This window comes from Galeopterus variegatus, unplaced genomic scaffold (genome assembly GCF_000696425.1).
Source record: "Galeopterus variegatus unplaced genomic scaffold, G_variegatus-3.0.2 Scaffold7, whole genome shotgun sequence".
NCBI classification, from domain to species: domain Eukaryota; kingdom Metazoa; phylum Chordata; class Mammalia; order Dermoptera; family Cynocephalidae; genus Galeopterus; species Galeopterus variegatus.
Window position 1 is genome coordinate 1656907 of NW_007726118.1, and position 17376 is coordinate 1674282.

Genomic DNA, 17376 nt, shown 5'->3' on the forward strand with positions numbered 1-17376 from the left:
GTTTCCTGCTGCCCACTGCACTCTCCAAACTTTAACTCAAAATTCCCTTTCAGATATCATTCAAATTTGGTCAAAGGAAATGAGTTTTCCTTTACAGATCTTTCTGAGCAGCCTTATAAATTAGTATGACAGAACTGTTTTAGGTGCTTTCATGCCACCAGTTTTCATCCTCACCATAACTCTAGGACCTATATTATCATCCTCATTCACTTCCAGAAGAAACTGAGACTCAGAGAGAGGAAAAAAAGCCAGAATTTTTGCAAAGATTCTTTCCCCTTACTCTGAATTTACTCTTGACATATGTACACAAAATAGGTACAAAGTTAAAGTGAAATAATTTGAAAGAGACAATAAAAACATACATAAGAAAGTATGTTTTTATTGTCTCTTTCAAATTATTTCACTATTAAAATTATTTCGTAGCTATTTTGTGTACATATGTCAAGAGGCTTTTATATCTTTATTGGATCAAGAATACTATTGGCATTAACTGAACAACTTAATTATGAGATTAATAAACAAGCAACTGCTTTCAATCCACACTGTGAAAACGCATTAATTTTACAGTGAACCTTAACATTTGGTGATCCATTACTACCTTCGATCTATTTTCCCACCTCTCTTCTCCAGTTAGCCCATTGAGCACCACTGCCAGATAAGTGGGTAAAGTCCTAAATCTCAAGCTCTTTAATATTTATTAATTATAGCAAAAAGTTTGATATTAGGAGGCTAAAGTGGCTACCTAAAATAAGGGTTTAACACTATATGTAGACTATATCCAATGTCATTAATAACCAGGAGTTTGCTGTATTAAAGAACATTTGTATCATTAAAGGAATTCAAGTAATTAGCTGCTTGGATCACCTGCTGCCACTGAGGCTGAGATGTTCAGTAATCACACTGGGCCCTGGTGTGTTTGTGGTGAACCAGGCCTTTCAAAGGTGTGTATGCTTTTCCTGCCCACACTGCTGCTGTGTCCTTTCTGCCTATTCTGTAACCTCCTCTCTTCCTTTCCTCTAAAACACTTCCTTCTCTCCTTATTCCCAAATCATCACTCCACAGAAAGGTCTTATTTGCTTCTAACAGACTCTGACAGCCGAGCAATCATGGTATGTTTTTAAGAACATTTCCTTCCTCTTTTTTACTGCTGGTATAATGTATTGTCTTTTCAGAGTTCTGGCCTTTTCCTGACCTCTACATAGAAACATCACTAAGGCTCATTTCAGGCAGGGAATTTGACACACCCCACAGTTCCTTGGATGCTACAAAAACTCCACCACTGCTGGACCCATCTCTTAGCCTCCTTTGAAACATTAGGGGGTTGAGACTATAGCAGCATTTCTCAAAGTGGGTTCTGTAGAATATCAGTCCCCTACCCAAAGACGTTTTCTAGTTAACAAAGTTTGGGAAATTTCTGAATATCCTCTTCCTCTGGAGAATCACATTGCATAAAAGCATATTAAAGGCTTTGGAGTCTTCAGGAAATTATTTTAATCAAGCATTCCCCAAACTTATTTGACCACAAAATCCTATTCTCCTATTATACTTATTCACATCCTGATTAATTAGTATTATGGAGCAAACTTTTGAAAATGCTGCACTAGAGGCACATTAAGGCCAGCAGTGTAATTACGATTAAAATCTAACAATACCTACAAAACACTGAATGGATTTCTATAAACTAATCATTAAAATCAGTCGCGATATAACATAAGGCAGAATTTTCACCTACTAGAAGCTATATTATTACTTGGTGAACTAAAATATAGTGGAATACTATATCCAGACCTAACTCTCTCTCTGCATTAAACAAAGTGCTATCAAACACAACTTTAATCTGAAAATAACTGTATAGGGAGTTCTAAAGCACTGAAATAGAAATTAATTACCAATAATCACAAAAATAGACAACATTCCAGGATGAAGTGGGTAATTTTGGGATTTCATCCCAAATCAACTTTTTTACTTGTTAATTTCCATACGCGGGCAATGTTACCATAGATGAAAAGGCTCATATATGACTCACTTGAAAACTTAAGACAAAGAAAGTGTTAAGAGGCCGTCTTTGATTCTGAAGTGCTCAGTGTCAGGGGCAGGGAACGAAGAACAGCGTAGTCTTCCAGTGCTTCCCCATCATGGCTCCAAGAGCTTTTCACTAATTTCACTCTCTGTCATCTCTCATCTTCTTGCTATTCTGCTGACAACAGTAATTTCTCCCATAATCAGGAAACTTCTGTCCTTAGGTTCCATACCCCAAACTAATTTTCCCCTCCTTCCTGTTTTGTTAATGATTCACAATGTCTAATAGAATGGGGTGCATTCTTATATCCAGTCAGCAGGTGATCATACCTAATAAATTATATCCTATGGCCTAGAACTTCTTTCAGATATTATAAAATAAATTATTAGCTTTCTTAGTGAGAAATTCTCCCCAAATTTGGTTTAACTAAAATGGCAACTCCCAACTTGCAAAATACCCCAAAAGATTTCAGGTTAATACAGTGAATATTAAGGTAATTTTGAAGTAAGACAAAGGCAAGCTTACCAGTTCATGAAGAGTGAAGGGTGAGGAGGCACAGGGAAGTGTTATGTCAAAAATAGTCAAAACTACTTGCATAATGACAGGACTGAGGTAAGCTATACCTTTGACCCACCTTGTTCTTTTATTATATCTAAGATTGTGTTGGTTTCAACAGCTTATGTGAAGTATATTTCTACTGTTCTAACTCGCAACATTATTAGTTTTAAAAGGCCAACAAAATGTTCAGGTTAGCCTATCAGGTAAAAAACATAACATAGTTGGTTAGAGCTTGGTAAAGTAATACCAAGGTCAAGGGTTTGGATTCCTGTACTGGCCAGCTGCCCCCGCCCCCCCACCAAACCCACCACAGTACACAGGGCATATCCATGAGCAGATTTATAAGAAACCACACAAATGGACCAATCTAGCACCTAAATGCTCTGTTTAAGAAGAAAAATATTCTCCTTCCCCAGGCTTTTGGTAAGAATTGTTATAAAACCCCGACTTAAAAAGCAAAAACAAATACATGGCTGCAATCCAATTTAAATGCTATAAAATTTTACATAATCTATAAAATGCAAGTATCACAAAGAGAATGTTAGAGGAAAAGTGAAGAAAACACACATGCTCTGGATTTTCCAATAAATCAATATGCTAAAGCAGCACATACTAAAGAACAATACAGGTAAAGTCTGACAATTCTTTTAAGATTTAAAATTTGTTAAACTACACAATTAAGAATCATGATAAAAAATATATATGCCAAAATATAAAGTAAATCTCAAGCTTTAGTTATTTTTGCTGCAGTCTAGGACTATACAAGTATTGCTCACTAAAAATAAGAGAGGATGTATATTTCATTATCAACTGTTAATAATATGTGACACCAATCTGAAACTGTTAGGCCACTTATCATTTAGCCTCATGGCTCATATCATTTTTCACTATGAGAATTAACGTTATACAAAAATTGCAAGTACTACCCCAATGATAGTGGTTGGACTTTTTATCATCTCTATTTGAAAACAACACATACCTGAAAATGGACTGAGGATTCCTTGAATTAAACTGGTGTCCACCCTCTAAGCCCTCCATTGGGAATCTGAAGCCTAAGGGATCAGACTATGGGTTTAGTTTAAAATAATCATAAACACACAGTACTACCATTGGGTTTACTCATTTCAAGAGGAGAACCCCTACTTGAGAAGCAGAATATCAGTGATGAAATTATCCTTAAGTCAATTACTGCCATTACTTGCCCTACTAAGCACAGTTCCTGGCACATAGTAGGAACTCAAGAATCTATTAATGAATGAATCACTGACCAACCTTAGGTAGGTTACTCAACTACCCTATATACTTTAACTTTCTGTATATAAAGGTAGGCCTTCTCTGGCCTTATTTTCTCAAATTAAGTCTTTGGATTGAAGGAACTCTGAAACTCTGACATCAAGACAATCAGAAATAAGATGATTCCATTTCATGCGAAAGTCACATAGAGAAGTTTCCTAGCACATTCCACATGTTGAAGCACATTTGCCTTTCATCTTAAATATCACTTCCTCAGGAAGGAGTCTCCCAACCATCTCCCCATTACATATTATGCCCCTTGAGTTCTTAACTCTCTGAATGTTTTATTTTCCCTTTGTAGCACACAACAATAATTAAATAACATCTGTACTGCTTTTTGTTAGATGTTTGTCTCCTGTACTAGACTTCGAACATCCTGAAGGTGAAGGTCATGTAAGCCTCACTGATTGATGTCCTATTTCTTTCACTTAGAAGTGGTTGGCACATGAGTGTTTAGTAAATGTTTATCCAATGAACATTTGAGAACAAAAAGCCAGCCAATGGTGTCCCTTCAATGTACTAAAATAATAAAAGCTTAGAAAGCAAGGAAAGGAACATCAGGTCATCAGAAGTTTAATGTTCAAACATCACTCTGATCTCAGCACAAAAATGAGAAAACAGTTTTCCTCTGGCAGTAACACTGATAAAAGAAGTGACTGTACTATGTATCTGTGTACCATTTTACAGTTTTCAAAACTCTTTCAACACATGTGTGATTTTATGACTAAAAGTCTCCGAAAAGTTCATATAGAACTCTCTGTGGTTCTATATTAAGTTTTTAAAGAGTTGTGACAGGTATAAAACCCATTTATCCTGAAAGTTTTCATAAATGGCTTAGAGACCATCTGGAAATTTTTTTAGTGCATAATATTCCCTCTACAAACTACTAGAATAAAGACCTAATTTTTTTTTTTTTTTTAAAGTTTCAGGGCACTAAAATAAACACTGATTCCAAATAAAATCTTCAGGCATTGTGAAATATAGAAGCCGTATTTTCTTAAAGGACAAAGGAAGGCAATCTGAGAATTTCTGCTAACTGCCAAAGGGACTTCCCAGGGACTGTTGGTAAACTGACCCACACCTCTAGGGTTCCAAAGTAAACTTCCAAAACCTTTTCAGAGGTGCATAACCTTCAGAAGTCTGTGAAAGCGAAGTGGGAAAGAGATTTTATTTAAATAATAAACTTGAATGCTCTTTGATGATTAAAAAACATTTTTTAAAACTTTCTATGACTATGTGAAAATTCATAAACGAAAACCACGGGTTGGATCAGAATCTGGGCAAATGATACATTAAAAGAAGCACTGCAGCTTTCAAAAGTCTGAGAGAGCAGAAGGTTAAATGGGACTAACACATGTTCTCATTATCTGTTTTCTTAATAATCTGACTTAAAACAATTTCTTCATTTTGGACACCATGAACACCTAATATTGTAACTCATGTAGCTTATACCTAATCCTGTACGATTTTTGAATTACAGAGTAGGACAGGTCAAAGCCAATAAAAGTACCTTGAAATAAAGTGAGCACAACAAAGTACATATTTTTTAGAAAGGTTTTGTTCTACTTTCTAAGGAGTTGTATTTGGAAATCTAGGTTTGCAATAATATAATACCTTATAATTCCATCAAATTTTATGAATGCCAATGTGTTTTGATATACAGTATCTAATCTGGTTCACATAAAAATCTTGTGAAACAGGAAGGCCAAGAATTTTATAGATGAAAAACATGAGTTTCCAAGAGGTTGAGTGTCTTGTCCAAGGATCATAACTGAGAAAGTGGAAGAACTAGGGCTAAAAGGGCTTCTGACCCTTAGACAACCACAGTTTCTAAAGAACTGAACCATCTTTACCCCTCCCAAGCTGCTTTTCATTTTTCTATCCCCAACCAAAATAAGCAATAAGATAGCCATGTCCATAACTTCAAGAGTGTAAAGTGATGTAAAACATTTCTCTCAAAATAATGGTCATATCCCCATTATGTTCCAATATAATTTCAGGTCTTAGAAACCTTATAGAACTATGATTTACTATTCTGGGTCTTGCATCAAGCGTGCACAGAGAGTATAACTTTGCATCATAAAAGAAAAATAAACATGTTTTCTCCACCTATGAAAGACCAGGAACCTTCCTGACAAGCATTAGAATCACTGAATTTGCAAGTTGCTCCACAGTCTAATGTGAGATTAGGGCTGAAAAGTGAGATTAAACTCAGAGCATAATCTTCCCTGTTTAGTGGAGTGAGCGTAATGGAATGAGACCTCAAGAAGAAAGAAATGCTGCTAACTACTTAAGGTGGGTGAGGGTGAGGATTTCCTTGTGTTTAACTTTTTTTAATGAGTGACTCAGTTTCTTGAAGGGAGAAGAGTTCAATTCTTGATGTAAAAATACCTTAAGCATTTTTAGTGAATTTACCTTAAAATTCACTACCTTAAGTATTTTTAGTGAATTTAAGCATTTTAGTGAATCTTAGGGACTAACAGAAAAAAATCAACACTAAGTACTTTGACTCCATAGTCTCATTATCTTTAATTTACACTGTGCTGTTACATTTGAACAGTACGAAAGTTAATGATAGAAAGGCCTATCAAATAGTCTCCATAGAATATAAGGGTAAAAGCAACATTGATCCATATAATAGGCCTAACTTTGATGTCTGGTGGCAGACACGCTTTATTTTATTCTATAAAGTCAGCCTTGTTCTTCGAAGTCAGTGGTTTTCAATCTTGGATACATATTACAATGAGTTTCTAAAAAATACTGGTGCCTAATCTTGCTCCAGACCAATGAAATCAGAATCTCTGAGAGTAGGAACTGGCTGATCCTAGGGTACAGCTAGAATTGAAAACCTCTGGTCTAAGTGCTTTGTTATCCAGCTTTAAATATTATGTCAACATGATGTCATTTTTATATTTTCCTATGGAAGAAATATCCACAAGACCAGGACTAAAAACCAAAAAGGCCAGAAACAGAATTTCATAAGCTGAAGGAGTTTATTACTTAGATATATGCAGACATTCTTATAGTCAGTCACAAACACTACACTTAATACTAGCCATTAAAAAAAAGACAAAAAACTTTCATATCACTATATAATGTTCATTTCATTGGCTTAAGTATTAAACAGTATTTAAAAATTTATCTTCCACTGAATAGTAGCCAATCTTGTAAAATATTTGATTTTTGGAATTTTCCCATAGCTGTTAGTAAGAAAAGGCAAATAAAGAAACCAGAAGTACAAGACACCCTATTACACAGGTATATGAAATCAGTTCAGCAGGGAGTTTCTGCTGATCAGAGGACAAAGGACTTCCCAGAAACATTACTGCAATCACATTGCTCATTTCTTACTCAATACAGTACTACTGAAAAGGATGTTGCTATGTTCCCGCCTTAACTGTCTTATGTGCTGTTCCTGTGACAGCTGGAGTCAACAAAGATAGGTTTGGCTTCTGGAAAAATCAAAATGCCAACCTTCTTTATTTCTAAAATTGCTCTAAAACTCTTCCATATTATCTGATCTAAGAATTTTGCAACAGATGCATATTAGTTAAACCTAGAGAATGAGTAACTAAACCTGCACACTTAAGCAATATAACAATAAAAACAAGTTGTATGCAATATTTAGCATTTTATAAAAATCTACTCACAATTGAAGAAGGTTTACACTAAAAATTTTGAGACCAAAAAATGTAAGACAATCTAAAACAGATTTAATATGCTAATTAACCTTGGTGGCCTAGCAGGGAAAAATATTTAAGATTCCTATTCTATGAGACTTCATAATTAAGAGGAAATTAATAGCTGCTACAGTAAGGACAAGGAAATATTAAGGTTTTAGAAAAAATTTAGATTCTGTGTTTCTTTTTCTAGGTTAGTGAATTGTAACCAGGTGAGTGGTATAAACTTACATGATTTATTGCAGATTGAACAGCCTTTACATAATGGTTTAGTTGACGATCCATTATAGCAAATTCAACCATCACCTTGTCCATACTATATTCACTACTCACTTCAGCTGAAAGAAAAAAAGACCGCAATTATTATTTTCCACTTAAAATGCCTAGAAAAATCTAGAAAAAGTTGCACCAATATAAATCTATTTCAGTTAATAGCCTAAATAATTTTGTAAAGGTGTTATATATTTTTTAAAAACCTCCTCAACATATGCCTGCTTCATTCAAAATTCTAAGAATACACTCAGTAGAAGAAGGCACAAAGGCAGTGTTGGGGTAGAAAGAAAAATAGACTCTTAGGATTTCCAGGCCATATCACTTACTTGTGTGATCTTCAGTCAATCACTACACCTCAGTTCCCTCATCCGTTAAAGCAGTTCAATCATATATCTGCCACATAAACTTCATAGAATTGTTAAAGATCAAATAAGAAAGATTTCCACTTCTAATAACAATGGGTTATATTATTTGAACCAATCCTCCTATTAAAAACAACTAGAAATATCAGATAAAACAGGAAAAAAAAAGAAATCTTCATAAAAACAAAAGTCTTAAGACAGTAAGAATCTAGGAAGACCAACAAAATCTAGAGAAAACCAAAAAAGAGAAGTGGGGTAACAGAACACCAAAGTTACATACCCTCACACAGTAAGCTGGGATCCCCACTCCTTGGTATAAAGATGAACCAGAAATAATTCTTCCCTGCTTCTTGGGACTGGTAGAGAGGTTGGTCTTGGCCATTAAGCAGAATGGGGAAAAGGGAGAGACAACAAACCCATTTCTGAAAACTGGCCACAAGCCAGCTGTCCTAGATTTGTAGCCTGGGTTCCCCTAACCAGAGTGGTCCGGAGACCCTGAGTTCTGATGTTGGTGTGAGGTGATCTCAGACTGATAATACCCAGAGGCATCTGGCAGAAGGGACCAAACATAACTCCTCTCTGGAGAAGATACTTTTATCCTAGGTGTTAAATAATCCCTACATGTAATTTTTACAAATAACGAGCAGATCACAGAGGAAAAAATTAAAACAAAAATAAAAGGAACAAAAAACTTCACATACCCTAAAACACACAAGGAAACAGCCACCAAGAATAAGAATCAGCAGAAACAGATCTACAATGTTTCAGTTATTGCAATTATCTATTAGTCAGAATAGAAAACAACCATACTTATATGTTTAAAAAATTAAAACACCCTCAGGTAACAGGAGACTATAAAAAGTGACTAGCAGATTAGAAAAGCAAGGTAATGTTCTTAAAAGTTCTTCTAAATGGTTTTTTTTCAAGCTCTTACACATATAATTTAACAAATCAGTTAAATATAGAGAATATAAGGTCATAAAAATTTTGCCATTAAAAAAATGAAAAAAAAGATAAAGTTTAGTTACTTGAATCACATTTGGGAATGCACATACTCAAAGGCTCTCCAAATATCTTAGCTCGGACAAATGTCAATATTTCTTTTTCTACTCTGAAAAGCAATAACACAGATCAACCCAAAGTCATGCAATATGTAAAATCCATTTACATTTGGCTTTTAAAAATTATCTTTCTAGACTTTTAAATTATGCTTTAATTTTACAATAGTTAATTATAAGCATATTTCATAGAATATCGCCTAGATTAATGTGCTTCTGGTAAAATACCTTTTGGTTTTTAAATCCAGACTGCATACAATGTACCTCTATCTTAATGTATGTTTGTTGGGAGGGGGCAATGTTTATATAGAAAAAATTCTATTTACTTTCCTCAAATTAAATTTATTTTTAACGAAATGGTATATGAGAAAAGACTCCAGTCATATTCGATATAAAGACCATCAGTCTCAGGTTGATGTTTTGAAAATGTCAAGAGGAGACATGCTGCTTAGATATTGCTGGTATCGGGCCGGCCCGGTGGCGCACTATTACAGTGCGCCGCTTGGGAGTGCAGCGGCGCTCCCGCCAAGGGTTCGGATCCCACATACAGACCGGTTCCCGCTCACTGGCTGAGCGAGGTGCGGGCGCAACACCGAGTGTTGCGATCCCGTTGCTGGTCCCGGTCTGGTACGGGTGCGACACTGAGGGTTGCGATCCGTTGCCGGACATGAAAAAAGACAAAAAGGAAAAAAAAAAAAAAGATATTGCTGGTACCGACATGGATATGTTGCTACATACACAGCAACTGTTTGTTGAAAATCAAATTAATTTTTTGATGATCAAGAAGAGAATTTTAAGCAACTTGTATCCTAATATAATGGTTTGCGACTCTCATACAGGCATTTTACTGTATTTAGTTATATTTCAGTAAATTGGTTAGGGATTTTTGGTTAACCTATAATTTATTTTAATTTTTTCCATTTGAAATAATGAAAAATAGACTTCTGGTTTCACACAAGCCTTACCTAGTTTTAAAAAAGTTCTTTTATGTTATTGTTTTCTTAGTGGATCATTATATTCTATGGATGTTAGATTCTGACACTGGAACTGGTCAAAAAAGTAGGTAAAGGGGTGTCTTCCCTCATAAGTGGGAGCTAAAAAAAAAAGAAAGATACAACTACCACAATAATTCACTGAACTTTCAAAAGGAGAGAACAGAACTGGGGCCACCAGAGGTGGGAAGCAGGAGTGGGGGAGAGTAGCAAGAAATTGGTAAAGGGCCACAAAAAATTAATTATTACATTGTATAATGTTGAATATACTAATTATCCTGATTTGAGCATAACATATTGCATACAGGTTTGGATATTCAACACTGTACCCCACAAATATGTACAATCAATTATGTTTCAATAAAAAAACAAAAAGTAGGTAAAGCTGGTAACCTAAGCAAAGACTAAGAGCATAAACTGCTTTTTCAAAAAATCCAATAATTAGAGGTACCCCCAAACTAAACAGGAACCCACTAAAGAATAGAATGAGGGCAAAAGTCTTTGAAGCATAAGAAATGAAAGTTTGTTACAGGCTTAAATCAGTGGGAATTGATATAATGTTGGCAGGCTCCCTCTGAGATTAAATGAGTTAACTTTTGAAAGCACTCAGAATGTGCCTAAGACATTCAAAATGCTATAAAAAGTTTGTAAAACAGAATAAATGGGACGATAGTTCTCATTACACCAAGGTCTCTTAGATGCTAGTAAAAGTAAACAAGATAGTAATTTGAAATACAATGTCAAAGAGACCTTTCTGCAAAGGAGAAAATGAGCAAGGGCTGGGGTCAGTGTTTTATGGCATGAAGTCTGAGCGGAGAACCTTTGGAGGCCAACTGTGGCTTACAGACAGCCTCAGCTAAAGCTCCAGGGCCCAAGAATGCTGGGAGAAGCTGCTGAAAAAAAAAATTGAATTAAAATATAAATCATTTTTATTATCCACAAGTGAAAACCAGTGCAGTCTGAGGCAACAACGGGAAGGGAAAACACTAGAAGACGGCAGGAAGGGAGTTCTAAAAAGAACTGAGAATCACAGCACACCTGGAAGTGGTGCCCAGCGAGAAGACTTCAGTAACAATGTCTTGGTCTGCTACAGTAAGGGGCTGGAGAGACCACAGACTTCAGAAGAGAACTAGAAGAGACCCTCACACCAGTACCTTGAATACAGGTCATGAGAACATCCATATCAGATAGCAACCTGCACAGCCATTTTAAGATTATTTTTGTGATTCTTTCTGTTCTTCATGTTAGCGCTTATTTCCCAACTGCAATAATGACCTCTTTTTAAAAACATGACTGTGTGCATGGAAACAACAGGCTAGGGAAGGCATAGGGAATCTGTGTCCTGTTCTACAATAGAATTGAGATGGGGAAAGAAGAGCACAGTGTTGCATGAAAACGGCAAAAAGGCCAAATAAGTCCCTTGAGATTTTTGAGGGGAAAAAAATGATAAACACATAAACACAGACGGGAGTTGGCTGTTGACTAAACAGAAGCTGGGGGATTGAGTGGGTACGGAAGGACTGACCAGCCTGAGGCTCCCTGCTACTTGATTCCATGGTATATATTCTCATCATCAAAATTCTCCCACCCTTTCATGGAAAGCCTTTCCTGCGAATCTATACCAAATTAAAACCTACACATCCTTCAAGGGCTGAACTCAGTCAAGTCCTACCTGCTTTTTAATTATACCAGCCTAGAAAAATCTCCTTCTTCACTCAATTTATCTTAACACCAGTGCTTGATATTGTGGTACCATAAACAACCCTGCATTTCTTATCTGCATGTCTCCTTTCTCCAAACAGATTTTAACATATTTGAGGGCAAGAATGATGCCTTAGTGTTCTCAGGATCCAACAAAGAATTAAAGCAACTCTTCCTTCAGTCTTCTTCTCAGGACATTGTTTCATAAATTAGAAAATTAAACTTTAACCAAACTATAAATTGTTCCTACCTTAGATACTCAAATGAATTAAAATATAAATCATTTTTATTATCCACATCTTTGCCCTCCCCCAGCCAAGCAGGGTCTGGGGAGGCTAGGAATATTCAAATTTCTTCAATGTGCCCTTCTATGAGCATTTATTTATTATAGTCAATCCTTGCTTTCATTATTCGAATGGACCTAAGTGATATATTTGAACATTCATTTACAAGCCAATAAATACAGAAGAAGTCTCATGGGGAGATCTTGTTGACTCTGAGAGACCTGTCACCTGGCACACCAATTAAGCCATTGTTCCAAGAAGTCAGTACAATAACTAGCTGAAATATGTTCCCCACCCGCATCTCAGTAAATCAAGTCCAGAGGGCACAGATAATCTCTGATTTATGTTATAAAAGTCTAACTGTTTCTGTAAGTATGCCAGTGTCAGGGCTGTCCCACAAACCTGCATGTCTGTACCCAATGACCCTGGTCAGCACTATCCCAAACTCTATGCCGAACCACTGTGGACTGATAATGGTATTACCTGAAGAACTTTAAAAGTGTTATTTAGACCAAGAAGGGCTATAGAATTAAACTGATCCTTTAAAGACGGTTTCTGTTTCACTTTTTATCCTATTCAGCGGCAAATCCTAGAAAAACAAAGAATGATAACCACTGAAGAAGGGCTTCTTTTTAGACTGAAGTGCTCTGATACTTATATACAGGTTAAGCATCCCAAATACAAAAATCCTAAATCTGAAATATTTCAAAATCCAAAATTTTTTGAGTACTGACAAGATGCTCAAACGAAATTCTTGTTGGAGCATTCTGAATTTTCAGATTTGGGATTCTCAACTGCTAAGTATAATGTGAATATTCCAAAATCTGAAAACATCTGAAATCCAAAACATATGGTCCCAAGCATTTTGGATAAAAGATACTCAACCTGTAATATAAAAATTCTCTAAATGCATGAAGTTGGCCCACATATGATTTTCCTAAAGTCAAACAAACCTATAATTATGCAATCTAAGCAGCCACACTATTAGACACGTCTAATAATGACTAAGAGCAATATTATAACTTTCAATTTTCTCTTTTTAAGGGTTGAATAGGCATCAAAGTTACATGATCAATAGAACCTTAAGCAGAAATGAGTGATTTAGTGTTGTAATCAAATTCAACTTTAAAAAAATTTAGGAGACTTCAATGAGAGGAAGAGGATGGCTTACGCAAGAACAAGTATGAAAAGTATGAAAACAAAATATTAACAATTAATGCTGGTTGTTTCAAATGTGAAAGGCCAGTGACAAAATGAGGCAGAAGAGACAAACAAAGCAAGAAAGGAGACAAACTAGCAATGTTTACAGATACGGACTCTCAAGCAAGACAGATTTCTGGTTCTTTGTGAGTAAAAGATGTAGGAAGTAAGCCGGTAGCAATACAGTCATTCTTATGTAGCACAGCATGGACACATAAGAGTTTATCCAGCACCACTTCTATCATTGTCTGGGATCTATTCACACCTTATCTGTCCAATATGAGGCCATTTTCAAGGCCTCAGGTTAAAAAGCAACAGCAGATGGGGGAGCAGAAAATTCTTTATCTTGGCTCCCCCATGTTCAGGTGGACATGGTCAATATACCAATCAAACTTTCATTCCACACCAGCAACCAGTTCAGCAATAATGGGAGGTAAGTAATATAGCTTCTTAACCAACTATTCTAAATAGAACCCTTCCCTAAATACAGCTGCCCTATAGCTGCAGCCTAAGGCATGCACTGGAGAGAAATAAATTCCCTTCCCTGAGGCCCTGCCCTGAGGTTTCAGAAGCAGAGAGGAAACAGGTCTTGGAGTAGCAACCAGAGCCAAGTAAGCTCCCACGTCTTCAATAGAACTGCCTTCAATGAAACAGACATGAAAATGAAGACATTTTTCCTCCCTGTTTCCTCAAGCATATCCATACACATAGCTCAATGCTACCTTTCTTCACTACCAGATGTCTTTTTGCTTTGCTCTGCTGTTTCCTATGATCTCAGCCACAAAATTCTTTTTCAGAATCCTCCCTTATCTCCAGAATAGGATCAAATACCTTATAGGTCCATAAAACTTCTTTACCCTTACAACTAGGACATGTGTGCAACCAGCGTGTGTGCACATGAGTGTAAGACTGAGTTAGGGAGGTGTAAGACTGAGTTAGGGAGGCACATCCTCATATGTCTGATTCAACTGCATAGTTTTACTCGTGGCCAAGCTGTTTCCTGAAATTTTGTCTTAAACAAACAAAATCTGTGGAATCAGGTGTTTTTTATTCTACACAGCCATGATTAAATTCAACTCCATCCATTTTATTAGTAAAATACCAGGCTAAGACAAAGCAGATATTTAGTGTTCTTAAGAGGTTGCTTATTCCAATTCAACATGACTCATATACTCAGAAGAATCTGATAAATATCAAATGTCATAAAGTATGTATGTCCATTCTGGCAAGGAGGAAGGAAGAAAAGAAGGCAGGGAATTGCCTGATCGTATTTTAAATTTCTTGGAATAAGTGGAACATATAGTAGGGAGATTTTACCTTCTGACATAGGGAATAAGTATTTCCTAATCTCTTCACATCAAAACTACATTCTTCTATACTTTATAAACAAGACATTTAGTCTTTTTGGATAAATCCAAACAAGTGACAGTATAAACCATATCCTTAACCCCTTCCTACCCCCCAAAATAAAATACTCCTTTTCTGTGAAAATATAGTTCCAACTATCTCTAGCAACATATATCGACACACACACACACACTCTCTCACTCAGAGTACCTCTATGAGTGAGAGAGAGAGAGAGAGAGAGTGTGTGTGTTTCTTGGCAGCCTAGTATTAAGCAATCTTTATATATTCATCAGGAGTTGAATTTAATGACTTACTCACTGCTTGAGCAATACATAATAGAAACTTGGGTTACTTCTCACTACACTTACCTTAAAGTTATAATTATTCCTCCACATAGATATTAGTGTGGTAAAATTAAAACTGAATCAACGTTTTATAACTGCCTCCCACTGGAAGTAATAGTGACGACTGTATCAGTTGTATGACACAAGCTAGTAGGCAGCTGGTTTCTTTACAAATACAGAAAATATGGGGGAATCCTCATAAAATATTCACCTTTATTGTCATCTTTACTTTACCCACCTATACAATTCTCTTATCATAATAATATGAGCAGTCTTCAAAAAGTTCATGGAAAACAGGTACTATGAAAAAACTACACATGGATTGCAAAAAATTTTTGCACCAAAATAAACTCACACTAACTTGTTATATAGCATGTCTGAACAGGATCTACTTTGAGGCACTAAGAAGGATAAACAGTTTGAAAAGAACCCCTAACAGAGCTATATGAATTCTGTTAAAATTGAACCAAGAACAAACATCAAATTTATGGTGAAGCTTGGGTGAAAGAATGGTGAAACCACTGATGCTTTACAAAAAGTTTATTGGGACAATGCCCCAAAGAAATCAGGAGTTTACAAATAGGTAACTCATTTTAAGAAGAGAAGAGATGAAGATGTAGCCCATGGGGGCAGACCATCCACATCAACTTGCGAGGAAAAAATTCATCTTGTTCATGCCCTAATTGAAGAGGAGTGACGATTAACAGCAGAAATAGCCAACACCAGAGACATCTCAATTGGCTCAGCTTACACAATTCTGACTGAATAATTACGGTTGAGCAAACTTTCTGCTCAATGGGTGCCAAAACTGTTGTGCCCAGATCAGCAGCAGACAAGAGCAGAACTTTCAATGGAAATTTTAAACAAGTGGGATCAAGATCCTGAACCATTTCTTTGAAGAAATGTAACAGGAGACGAAACGTGGCTTTCCCAGTATGATGCTGAAGACAAAGAAAAATTAAAGCCATGGCTACTGAGAGATGGAAGTGGTCCAGTCAAAGCAAAAGCAGATCAGTCAGGAGTTAAAGGTCATGGCAAAAGTTTTTTGTGGCACAAGGCATTTTGCTTGTTGACTTTCTGGAGGGCCAGAAAACAATAGCATCTGCTTATTGAGAGTGTTTAGAGAAAGTTAGTCAAATTTTAGCGGAAAAACACCCAACAAAGCTTTACCAGCAAGTCTTTCTCCTCCACAACAACGCTCCTGCTCATTCCTCTCAACAAACTGGAGAAATTTTGCAAGAGTTTCGATGGGAAATCATTAGGCATCCACCCTACTACAGTCCTGGTTTGGCTCCTTCTGACTTCTTATTGTTTCCTAATCTTAAAAAATCCTTAAAGGGCACCCATTTTTCTTCAGCTAATAAGGTCAAGACTACGTTGATATGGTTAAATTCTCAGGACCCTCAATTCTTTAGGGATGGACTTAATGGCTTATATCATCGATTACAAAAGTGTCTTAAACTTGATGGAGGCTATATTACTTGCTACCTATGTAGTCTTTGGCAAGCCACTTTACTAGATTCTCAGTTTCCCTTCTGTATAATGGGTATAAAAACAGTACCTAATTCATAAAGTCAATATGAAGAGTAAATGAGATAATGTAGGTAAAATGATTAGCACAGGGCCTGTCCCACAGTAAGCACTAACAAAATATTATCTGCCATTATTATTATTACAGAATGAATAACTGTACTGCAAATGTAATTAATCTAAATACTGAAAGCATTTTGCCCTTGGAATCAAAAAATATCAAGTGAAGACCATTTCCTTAACTCTCTCAGCTATTTTTACTAACTTCCAAAGCACTAAATTGAACTCACAGACTGCAATGTTCAGTGAGAAGCTCTGTAAACACTGTACCCCTCCCCCAAGTTCAGAAGCTCATTTACCTAACAATTGCTTACTGAGTTCTAACTATATGTCAGACAGGCAAAAATGCTTTGAAGCAAGAAGGAGCAGGTGACACTACCTATGGAAGGTAGGAAAAGTTTAACAGGTGAGGGTAAATTTGAACTGTGTCTTGAAGGATGAGTAAGTGTTCATCAGATGTTCACCACACTGGGGTAGAGGCTAAACAAATGTCCTTACCCCTCTCTCAGAGATGGACTTAGAGGTAAAATGGTCAGGCTAAAACACTAAAAATGAACAGAGGAGAAGAGAAACGTATTTAAAAAGGAACAAATCTTCACTGACTATATGCCAAGCACTGTGAACATACTATACCTCATCCAGTCCTTTTTAAAAAAAAAAAAAAAAAAAAAAAC

At 36.1% G+C, this 17376-nt stretch overlaps 1 protein-coding gene across 3 annotated transcripts in view; it reads right to left on the reverse strand.

Moving 5' to 3' along the window:
• The window catches only part of NSMCE2 (non-SMC element 2, MMS21 homolog (S. cerevisiae)), a 252157-nt gene that overhangs the window by 190336 nt on the left and 44445 nt on the right, over window positions 1-17376 (reverse strand). For all 3 annotated transcript variants that reach the window (XR_551103.1, XM_008581195.1, XM_008581096.1), the window contains exon 3: window positions 7783-7889. Coding sequence is in view for 2 of the 3 variants with exons in the window: in XM_008581195.1 (XP_008579417.1) it covers window positions 7783-7889 (107 nt within the window). In the remaining variant the exon portion in view is untranslated. The remainder of the gene's footprint in view (window positions 1-7782; window positions 7890-17376) is intronic.